The sequence below is a fragment of the Anopheles darlingi genome, chromosome 3 (genome assembly GCF_943734745.1).
Source record: "Anopheles darlingi chromosome 3, idAnoDarlMG_H_01, whole genome shotgun sequence".
In the NCBI taxonomy this organism is placed as follows: Eukaryota; Metazoa; Arthropoda; class Insecta; order Diptera; family Culicidae; genus Anopheles; species Anopheles darlingi.
The window spans coordinates 19,002,024-19,013,966 of NC_064875.1; the positions used below are offsets into that span (position 1 = coordinate 19,002,024).

General features: G+C 46.3%; 1 protein-coding gene across 4 annotated transcripts in view; it reads left to right on the forward strand.

The window, feature by feature from the left end:
* Window positions 1-11,943, forward strand: part of LOC125953449 (uncharacterized) — a 56,577-nt gene that overhangs the window by 41,588 nt on the left and 3,046 nt on the right. For 3 of the 4 annotated variants that reach the window (XM_049683050.1, XM_049683051.1, XM_049683053.1), the window contains 5 exons: window positions 6,768-6,904; window positions 7,142-7,394; window positions 7,494-7,750; window positions 11,561-11,634; window positions 11,755-11,943. The exon at window positions 11,755-11,943 is cut by the window's right edge and continues 3,046 nt beyond it. In XM_049683050.1, coding sequence (XP_049539007.1) covers window positions 6,768-6,904; window positions 7,142-7,394; window positions 7,494-7,750; window positions 11,561-11,634; window positions 11,755-11,943 — 910 coding nt within the window. Of the gene's footprint in view, window positions 1-3,242; window positions 3,438-6,767; window positions 6,905-7,141; window positions 7,395-7,493; window positions 7,751-11,560; window positions 11,635-11,754 lie in introns of all 4 variants that reach the window. The other variant, XM_049683052.1, reaches the window with a different exon arrangement.

The window sequence follows — 11,943 nt, forward strand, 5'->3', positions numbered from 1 at the left end:
GATGAAATGGTTTTCCAATTTTATACACCCCCCCTCCCCCTGGGGCCAGTGGGATGGAAAGGGGTTCCACGCACGAAAAACACGTCATAATAAAATTCGATATTTTCCTACATTATCGTCCCCCGAAGGCGACGATGGCGGTGGCGAAAAGTGTGCCAACTGAAATAAGAGAACAGAAATCGGTTTGGCGGTCAACACTCGGTCAACAACTCCGGGGGCGGGGTCACCACCCACCCCCTGGGTACCCCGTACAATGTAGGAACGCACGCCACGCAGTCAACGTGTTGGTGACGCTGTTGCTGCTGTGAGTTTCCGAAGGCTAAAAGTGATTTTTTACTAGCAAAGCTCATCATCTCATCAGAGTTTTATGATGCCGCTGCTCCTAGTAGTAGCTCCTTCACTTCAAAGTCGTTGCCACGTCTCTCTCTGGCTCTCTCTCTCTCTCTCTATCGTACTCTCTCTTTCGCTCGTTTTATCTGCGTATAGTCGTGTACGTACTTATGAATGTTAACGATTGATTTACGAGTGGCGGGTTACTGTTACCATTTTCTGCTTTGGTTTACTGACACCCGGTGCCCGGACTTGAAACGACAACAAAAAATGGTGGAAAACTTTTTTGTACTTTTCATGCTGTGAACTCCACCGAGAGGGGGGGGGGTTTGAAACTCATTTCGGTCCGAGGTCCGGTGTGAAAGTAAAACAAACCACTGACTTCAACGACGCCGTAGGGGTTTTTTTTACACCCCCCCGGGAGAAGCTGAGAAGCTTGCTTTACACGGAACAGGTGCTGGTACTGGTGGTGGTTGTGGTGGTTGTGGTTGCGCTCAGGTGAAAGTGAGGATTGCGTGAAAGCGAATGGCGAGATGGCCGTAGGCACACGATGGTAGACTTAGTTTTTTCCATCTTTTTGCACATTGACACTCGCCAAGGGAAAACCGAGGCCGTCGTGTGCCGCGTGTGGTGGTTTCGGTGATTGATCGTCACCATGGTTTTTCCGGACCCAAATCCTTGGGTCTGTGTGTGTCTATGTGTGTAGGAGTAGAAGCCCTCAGCAATCGCCTACGACGATGAGGAACGTCGGTGTTTCTTTATGTAAATAAAATGTACTCTATAGAAAAGCAATTACCATTACCCACGTACGTAAGGAGTTACCTGAAGTCAACCCCCTCGTCCCGGACCAAAATTCTCATTAAACTTATCCGATCCAATCCTGATCCTCTCCTCCTTCTTGGGCACACCCTCCCCCAACAAGCAAATGATAATCAGAACGAACGAGCTTTACGAAGCAGTATGCTGAATTGTGTGTGTGTATGTGTGTGTCTGTGTCTATGTGTGAGTGTTGTGCGAAAAAAACAAGGGCGTTACAGTTCGCATCATGCCATCTGCACTAGAAGCACTGGAGCACCGTAGCAATTGAATGCTGGAAAAAGGGCGCAATCGCCGGCAATCGGAGATCCTTTTGCGCACGTGACTAAAAAACGAGCCATTTCCAACACGCACCGCGCTCGCACGGTTTGGGATCGCGTTGCACTTGTTGCTGCTGCTGCTGATGCTGCACCGGATTTATAATCGATGGAATCACGTCACGGGAGGAGAAGCAATTTCATGGAATGTCCTGATGAAAATAGTTGATTGTCGCCGCCTTGTCTGCTGTTCCCCGCGGGCTGATGGTGTGGACTGCATCTCTTTGCCAAAACTCGTACTTCCCGCTCTGTACCCTGCTCGCCCTCGAGAGGTAGTGCATCTGATTGTGTGCATGCTGATGTGGTTCGTAGAATGCAAACTAGAAGTCCATGCCTTCGCTCGCTCTATTTCTTTCCCTTTGCACATTCCACATCATCGGCAATGTCTTGGCTGTCCCGGTTTAATCTCGTACTAATCTGAATAAAGGGAGGACCGATCGCTTTCTGATACACGCATTAGTAACAACAACAAGAAAAAATAGGAACCACTAGGCGTCTCCATCGGTGCCACCGGAAACGATCACCATTTGTCCATTATTTCCATAATTTATTGCTGCGTACAATTTAGCGAGCACGGACCTGGGGAACAATTACTCCCATTGCCGTGATTGATTCATTATGAGGTTCCATAAAAGCTGCGCCCATTAAAATGGCCGAGGGGCAGAGAGAGAGAGAGAGAGCGGACACAGTCAAACGGCCCGCATCCGGAAATGCAAAATCACTACCTTAATGGTGTGCTTTCACAGTATGGAAGGTGAATTATATGTTATTAAAAGCCATATTTTTAATGACTCCCGTCATTTCATCATCACGCAACGTCGTCGCCCTTATTCAATTTTCGAAAAACCATGCGCATAACCACTGAATTGGCTTACAATAGATTACGCGCGCGTAGTAGCTCTCTGCGGCCCTCTAGGGGCCCTGCCAGATCAATGCCAGATCGGACACTAATCGATTGCCTGCTGGGTCTGCTTCGCAAAAGCTGCTAGTGCATTGGCCGTAGTTATAGAAGAAGGAACTATATTTTTGGTGTCTTTGGTTTTTCGGTGGCAGAACAGAAAAAACAAAAAACAAAATTCCAGAGAGAGAAAGCATCAAAATGCAATTTCAGGCATCCCTCCTCTTCCTGCCGGTAAAACCTTTCACCTTTTTCGATCCCGATCGATATCCGATATCCGATCCGATGTTAACGCTTACGACAGACGCTGGATCCGATTCCGGTACACGGCTCCGCGGTGTGCGGTGTGCTCTGTGGTTGGAAGGAGGAAGCAAATCGCGGAACAATTCACTTATTAACCTTTTGCCGGTAGTGCTGGCAACACAGGCACCCGGATATCCGGCCGGAACCGGCCACTTTGCTTACGTGCCGCAGCGAGTACTGCGCTGTACATTGACGCGCTGAAATGAACAATCCATGTAGCAAATTACACACTCTGCACACACACACTCACACACTACCGGCAAAGAGTACACGCTGAAACCCCTTCATTACGTGTCGATGTCGGAAGGATACGGAGTTTAGAATGGAATGGAAAATTCATACCAGTGCTCGCCAGCGTACTAGAAGTCATTACTGAGTTTTGTAATAGCGTCTGTTATGCTGTTAGACATTTTGTATATAAAAACACGTCCACATCCGTGCGCACATAGGAGAAGTTCAGGTGACCGAGAAGATGCTGTCAAATGCTGAAAAGAGAGTGACAAAAAAACCACCAGCCAGAGAAAAAAAAAACAACAACAACAAACAAAACCAAACCACCCCTGTTTATGTTCTTCCAGAGCTTCGCTGCACCCCCATTTCGGGATTTGCCTTACCCCCACAAACGCCACCACCTCCCACCGTTACGCTGTCCGATCTGGATGCACCCATGCAACCGCTAGTAGACCGTAGACCCTCCGCGTCTATGATGAGGTGGGGCCCGATTGCCGCTAACCGAAGGGTACCCGAGGTGGTGCTGCCCACTGCCAGGCAAGGTTTGAACCGATTTCAACCAAAATAGGCTCAACAGCGTGTAGCGTGCTAGGCGCCATTGCGCCACATCGCAACATCATTCCCTATCGCCTCGCCTCGCCTCACCGCGTGCGCACACAGAACCACACACACCTACAAACACACTTTTACACACACACGGACATACACTCCACAGTGCACTCAACATGAAACAAAGACACCTTTTTTCCCCCCTGGCTGGCGACTAAAATGGCACACGATCCTGACACAGAGTGCTGGCTGCTGCTGCTAGTGCTGCTACTAGTGCTGCTGCTAGTGCTGCTCTTACTACCCTCGTCCTACTAGAACACGACCATTCGGGCTGATGATGCTCTTGCTTTTGCTTTTGTTGCCTTAATTCGTCCTCCTGTGACAAGGGAGAGGGGTCCAATGCAAAGCGTGTATGTGTTCTTGTGTCTGCATTGTGTGTGTGTATGTGCGTTGTTTTAGCTCTAGGCGCATTTGAACGCTTTGCTTGACAGCTTGTGAAGTGTCACAGTCCGCTTTGAGTTTAACCCCGGGCCTGGTACGGAAGGAAAGGCCGTGACAGAAATAAGTAGGCGCCATTTTCTGCTACTGCAGCAACGGTACTAGCAGAGGACATCATCGTCATCGACAGTGTGCTCCATCATATCACCATACGTTAAGCATTGCTATTGTTTGTACCGGTGACATGTTCTTCATTATTCAAGGTGAAGGCTATGTGCGCGCGGCTACATTACGCTACCCGCTATCAGTAGACAGTGACCCTCACAAACGCGGTCGCGAAAACAGGGAAATGGGACACCAAATGGGGGGGGAAAGGAAGAGGGAACGACACCAAGGAAACCAGTGCGACAAACAAACGATACGCCATTGGCGGACGTGGGAACCGTATGCGAGAGAGTGTGTATCGTTTGATTAGATAACATTATCTTGCGAGACTTTTACGAAAACAAATTCTTTAAATGTTTCCGTTCATAACACCGCAGCACACACACTAACATCCTATTGTTTAAATGCAATCTCAGCAACACAATCACGTGTGCGCTGCAAGGCAAGACTCTGCTGCTTATCCCTTTTACCCGACGTGACGTGGCAGTGATTACAAAACATTGACGCAAATCGGTTGGAAAATTAAAAGCATTCACCGCACGGGGTTTCGTTCACCAATACTATGACCATTTAACGGCTTCCGTTTCCGGCGTCCCGCCCCCCTGACGACGATGAAAATCGGGGCCGGAGTGAAACGTGAACACAACAAAAAGCTTGACGGAAACGGAACACAACGGTCTCGCGACGCGGAGATGAGAATGGGGCGCAAAATAATACACAAACAACTAATTCGCCACCCCACCACCACCACCGCGCTTTCACCCTAACTACCTAACTGTCATCCAACTCCATCTCAGGGAAAACCAGGCTTTTCTAACAAGGACATTAAAAATGGAAAGAAACCCCAACAAACAGAGGCTGAGACAGACGGTGTGGGGAGTTTGCCGTTGTCGCTGTTGCTATTGCTGCCGATATGGGACTCCGGCTCCTGGTGCTCCCGGTTACGGGTGTGTGTCTTAGTGGTGAACTTGAACCAATTTTCCGAATCCGTACTGCACCACCTGCCGTCACCGAAAACGCCAGTAGCGGTGCCCGCCCGGTGCCTCAACTTTTATTGTTCCTTTTTTTTTAAAACACGCAAACATGGCGCGATAAGTGCAGAACAACGGACGGACGGTGCAGTGCTACGGTGCACTGCGCCACCTGGCCACCTGGCCACGGCTATAGGAAGGGCGAGGGAGGCCGGAGGTTTTATTTATTTATTTATTTCCACCTCTCCGCCCTTTCCGTCGCTCTCTTCACTCGTTACTCTTTCAAAACAAAATCATTTCCACCCCTGTTCCCCACTTTTCGGGGCCGAGAATGAGTTACAAAGTGTATAGATTGCGCGCGCCAGTCCCAACCTTTCGTGACCTCGTGCCGGAGGCCCAATGGGCGGAAGTTTTTACGTTCTATACGAAACGCACGGCATGGTAGATTGCATCGCGGCGCACAAAATGCAGACAGGGACAGACAGAAGTAGGGCAGCCGAGAGCCGCACCGTAAGGCAGACACGGTCTACAGTATGATCTAAGTGCCTGTACGGGAGAATGCAGAACCGAAATGCTATCAAGCCGTCCGTTTTGGCCTTCCAATTTGGGAACATAAATATTAAGGCGGGATAAATATTAAATTTCTATTAGTATTCTAATAACCCATTATTCCACTTCTCCAAAACTCGACAAACCAAATGGAAACACAATTCGCGCGAACAATCATCAATCCGAACACTGCGAGTTGTCACCATTGCTCAAACTTGGCCGCAAAGCTATCAAATCGAACATTACCCATCTATTCCGGACGTCCGAAACATCGAAAGATATATGGAGTTCCCTCCTAGCGTCATGTTGAACATGGATTTCTCCAGAAGCAAAAAAAAATAGATGGATTAGCTTTAGTAAAAGTTTCAACGACTCCAAACAAACAAAAAACAACCAAACACCGAGAAGCCGATCGGGTTGGAATCGAAACATCGTCGAAGCAGCGAACCCGAAAAACACATTTAACCAAGCTCGCCTTACACCGCCGTACGGTCAACTGTCGCTTGTTTCTTCGTCTTCCCCCTTTAACACCGCCATATTCGCTTCCTTCTTGCAATGCGCCAAGGCTAACAACAGCATCCTGCAGCGGGTGGCTCGAGTGGCTTCTACGGCTAATCTAGAAGATTGAAGGTGTCTCCTCATTGCAGCTAACATCTTCGCTTCGGGGCCAGTCAGGGCGAGCCAGAACAGCGGAACTGCACCGCAGTGCTCCTCGTGTTTGTGTTTGCGCGTTTCTTTTCTTTCTTTATGTTTGTTTTCTTCTTCTTTTTTGTATTTTCACAAAGCTCCACGCCTAACACAATGGGAAAAGTGGGAAAACAGGAAACTTTCCATTCCTATTTTCATCCCCCCGTTTTGCTGCTCCTCGCCGAATGCCGAATGCCCTGTGTGCTGGTGTGAACGTTCTATGGTTTGGTTTTTGTTCCTTTCTTTTTTACCCGCTTTGTTTCTCTTTTCTTTTTTGTTTTCTTGGCGGGCGCGCGCCCGGGGATGTGCCCTGTTTTTTTTTTTTTGTTTTGGTTTTGGTTTTGCGAAAACCACCTTCCATCTAATGGTTTCTTTTGATTTATTTCTCCATCTATCCACCGCTCGACCCCCTCCGACGCTCAAACACACACACACACACACACACGCACACATACACACTAACCCGTACAATGGCAACATTAAATGGTTGGTGGCCGGGATTCACACCTGCAGTCAGCTTCGGAGGACAGCCCGGAAGCGGCGGTTTTGTCAGCTCGCGCAGTGAACCGATCTCGTTGGCCACGCTCGACAAGGACTGCTTCATCATTCCGGTGCACAGCCTGGACCGCTTCCTGCCCGCAGGGATACCGGTAAGTGTTTGGAGCTTTTGTTTTTTTGTGCTCCCCTTTTTGTCTCAGTTTCAGCATTCCAGTGCCAGCATGCCAGCTTGCCAGTGGAGTGTACTTGCCATATTAGAAGCAATGGATACAATGGGCACTTCCCCTTTTTTTGTCCTTTCCCTATTGTTCTTCGACGTCAATTCAAAGCAAGAACCCAGGGGTCTCACGTGTATTTGTACGCTTCATGTTCTCTCCTTCTCCCTCCAGCAGCTACCAACGCCGGAAACGGCGGACCCTTCGCAGGTGGGTCCCCTGAGCGTACTCGAGGTGTCCGACCCAAAGATCTGCATCCTGGCGCATCTCATGAGCCCGCTCGAACCGATCGATCCCCTGCTGGAGTCACCGTTGGCCCATCCCCTCATGAAGCAACGTGCCGTCGCCTCCGAGCTGCTGAACGAGGTCCAGCAAGGGAACAACGCAGTCGGTGGGATGCTGCTGGCCAACATGGAGCGCAGTTCTGGTAAGACCCACCCCCCGGGGAGGGGGGGGGAGGTTGCCACTGGTAACATATAACTATCTTTCCCCTCCCTTCCTCTTTGCCTCTCTCGCCTCGCCTTAGCTGAATTCCCCTTCATCGCCTACTATGTGATAAATACGACTCAAACCGATCCGGCCATGTTCTACACCGGTGTCCGGGGGGCATCGCTGTCCAAGTTCGAGCCGAAGAACACGCGCTACACGGCAGCCCACACGCTCGACCTGTACAGTGAGGTAGCGTCCATCTGTCGGCCCCCGCTAGCCCTCGCACCGAACGAAATCGGGAGTGTGAAAAGGGGTCAAACACCATCCACCGGCTACATCATCAGTGTGTACAAGGTAGGTCGGTCCGTGTATGGCGGGATGAGGATGCAGCAGAAAGATGATCTCCGCACGTGCCAGCACCCGGCAAACGGGCTAATGGCGCACTACGAGCCCTTTGATGCTCATCCGGATATCCGAACGAATGCGTAGCGATACGCCGGTTGTGATAGTGAGAGGGGGGGGGGGGGGGGGGGATTTTGAATTGAATTACAGTCAATCCGGCCGGCAACGGAGCGACCTCCGTATAGGGTACGGTCTTTGGTCCTTTAATGGCATCATCGTTGACCATCGCTGATGGTCGCCCTCACGTATATCTCTGTTTCCTTTAAGGGGGGGGTTTTGGTTATTTCGGGTAAAAAAAGCTTATTTTTGACGCTTTTTAGTGAAGAAACCAACCAACGAATTTTTTTTCAAAATAATGTCGTATTGAACTACAACTTTGCATGAATATTTGGTTCTGTTTTGGAGAAGATTTGATCAGAACTACGTTCATGGCATCCAATCTAGAAAGGCTAGTTAGCAAAAATGTACTTTTTGCGGAGCTCATCATCGTAGCCACGTGCCGGGTCATCAGAAATAAACAAATCAATATTCTTTTGTTAGATTATAAGTTTATCGAGGTAGCCCCGTCGAGGTTTTGTTGAATTTCTCATTTTTCGATTTTTGGCAGGTTTTCGAAGTTGAAAAAATGATGCATTTTTCGATGTTGCCTCAAAAAACGACAATTTACATAATTAAAAAAATTATTTAAACAAAAGTATCAAAAATTTTTATAAAAACTCGACGGGGCTACCTGGTCAATGGCGTACAGATTATGTGTTCAAAATTTCAAATCGATCGGTCCAGTAGTTTTTGTACTACGATGGGCACCGACTTTGAAAACGTAGGTTTTGGGAATCGCGATTCACAGTCGCGAGATGCATTGAGCCTTGTATGAAAGGTGTATTTTCAAAAATCAATATCTTTGTCAGTTTGGCTTTGATTGATCCCAAAATTTCACACAATACTCTTGAAAGGATAGGCACTTATGAAAAAATGTAAAAAGTAAATGCGAAGATATAAAATAAAATACCGAAGCCACCCCCCCCCCCCCCCCCCCCTTACAGTGACCGGCATAAGTAAAAGCCCACCCCTTGATTTTTGTAGATTTTTGACTATAAATCCTACATTTTCTATCGTATCCGGCAAGTGTTGTGGTTTTCTTGAAGGTTTAACATTCCTCTTTCAGTTTCACTAGCTTTCATCTCGATTGGATTGATAACAAATTTTTGATAAATGTTTAAATGAGAGATGGTCGATCACAGATGTGACAAAAGTAAAAACCCACCTACAATGAAATTTCCTTAACAATTAATATGGTCCATCCTTAGCTCAGATTTTAAGTTACAGATGTTTTGGCATGACGTCTACACGATTTCAGGTGTATTGAGGTTCAAACTAGTTGAATAACTTCCAAAAAAAATAATTGTTTTGATAATAACATAATTCTTAATGAAATTTTTATCTAAAATTTCCCACAAATTCTTGATCCGTTAAAAATTTTGGCTTTGAGAAGGCCATTTGAGAAGGGGAGTGACACGGGAACATTAAAAAATATTAGTTATTTTAGCAGCATGTTTAGGATCACTGCCCTGTTGCATAACAAAAGTGCTTTTAAATGGGCTTATTCGTACTGAGTCCATCAAATAGTTATTAAGGGTGTCAACATAATTTTCGCCCGCCATAATACCATCATTTTCTTTAAATTGTCCACAAGAGCCATGGAAAATCCACCCCGCAACTTCATACTACCACCTCCGTGCTTGATTATGACCGGTACATTACGTTCTTGCAAACCATGGTTTATTTTCCGCCAATCTCTTTCGTGATAGTTTATATTAAATGTTTCCATTTATGATTCGTCAGACTATAGAACATTGCTCTAGCCTTCTTTTAACTTGGTTACACATTTCCGGGTGAAATTCAAACGTTTAACCATATTTTTGGCTTATAAACGGAAGACTTTTAGCATACTCACTCTTGTACTCATGTAGAGCTATTCTAATGTGGCATAGTTTGCTCCAAAATAGACAGCGACAGGGTTTTCATGATGGAACAGATAGTTAATTCTAACGATTTCCTAATCTCCGGAATGGTTTTCATCATTTGTTCGATCATTCGTCTTCCCAGAACGTCTGGTTTTATATCTCATTTACTAATCTGATTAACATTGCTGATTAGTCATGATGGCATAAAGGCATCCCCTACTAATAATATTTTTTCTGCTAATATCTTTTGAGACACATGATTGAATCAATGCTGCATAAGAAGATTTCAGGCATGCAACGATTTTTTTTTCTCCCATACACCCATTTCTTTAGCGAAAACCCGTGCGCAATGGACTTACTACTGGAACTACTACGATTGAAGGATTAAATTACTGTAACCAATAATGGGGGAGGGGGAGGGGGAACCTAAAACTTTAAAACAGATGTAAACTAAAGGCCTAACAAAGATATAGTAACCCGAGGGCTTTAGTAGAGTCACAATAATATTTATTGTAAAGTGGGCTTTTACTTTTGTCACATCTGTGATCGACCATCTCTCATTTAAACATTTATCAAAAATTTGTTATCAATCCAATCGAGATGAAAGCTAGTGAAACTGAAAGAGGAATGTTAAACCTTCAAGAAAACCACAACACTTGCCGGATACGATAGAAAATGTAGGATTTATAGTCAAAAATCTACAAAAATCAAGAGGTGGGCTTTTACTTATGCCGGTCACTGTAAATTTCTTTAACAAGGAAGCATTAAATAAACTGTGAAATATATTATCAAAAAAGATTTATTCTAAACTGCGATGAAAAAACGTACAGCTGAGTGCTTTATCATGCACTTCGATGAACGATGGATTAAATGAAAGGGTCGGTGGTATTAAGAAAATTCACTTCACTTCCCTCTAAAAACCAATTAAGCTCATACAACGGACGATTAATTCGGGTTTGGCGTGATGGTAGCGCCGAGTTTTACTAAACCGCCATCCCTCCCGGATGGCTATAATGATAAATGACTCGCGTCGTACGGCATTAGCCTCCAGTTACACACTGTCCCCATCATACTCCACGAGGATGTTTGCCGAGGAAAACCTCAATTTTTAATTCCCTTCGTGAGCAAGCTTTTCCTTTCATTGGCCTTTTTTTTTTGTTTTCCATTTTGTCCTTTCCATGCTCGGCTTCCTGTTGAATAAGATGAGCGGAATGGAAAGGAATGGATAGAAAGCTTACGTTTTTGTTTTTCTCAGCAACATATTTGCGAAACCGCCGAGTAAAGCGTCATAAATTTGGATCGGATAGGGAAATGTTTAATTTATCGGCCAAAAACCAAGCACGACGGCATGGCGCAAGCAACGCCAAAAAAGAGATAAGCAGAAGCTACAAAAAAACACGCTATCAGCGGCATTAACAATAAACGGAAAGCGGATTGTAAGATGAAGCCATAATTTTATGACCTTTTTTTTCGAACAATAATCGATAAAACATTTTATGTGCGATATGAAAACCGGCACCCCTCCGGAGACTTTCATTATTGCAATAAAATTACAAAATGGCGCTGCCGTCCTAGGGATGATCGAACTTCAACGATGCTCAATTATTTGATAAGCATCTTCATAATAGTGCACCCACCATGTGTCCATGGGCGTCTTCTGGTGGGCTCCTGAGGCCCCTCTTGCCAAGAAAGATTTTACGATAAATGATGAACTCCAGTTTTAAACGTACAATTAGTGGTAAGATGGTGAAAGTGCATTACCAGCCACGGTGCTTTCTGTTTCTTGTTCCAACTGCAGGTTTACGAAGGCGATGATGGCGAGCGTTTCGAGCGGAATTGGCTTTACTGGACCGGTGCCAGGATGATTTACAGGTAAGCACAAGTTTCGCTCTCGCTGGAAATCCGTTTCCTTTGGTCGTTTTCCTTTTATCCTAACCTTCGTCTCGCTTCTTTCCATAATGTGTGTAATGTCGCTTCTTTCCATAATGTCAGGTACCTCCCGAAAACGGCCGGCCTGCGACGAATAACGCTGCACAAGAGCGTTTCCTCCCGGGGTGATAAGATGTATCTGCTACTTTGCGAGTGTGCCGACCTGCTGAAGGACCTATCGGCGGCCGCCCTTTTGATACCCGCGCTCAGGGCACGCCTCTGCGGTTACACCGGGCTTTACCGGCCCATTCA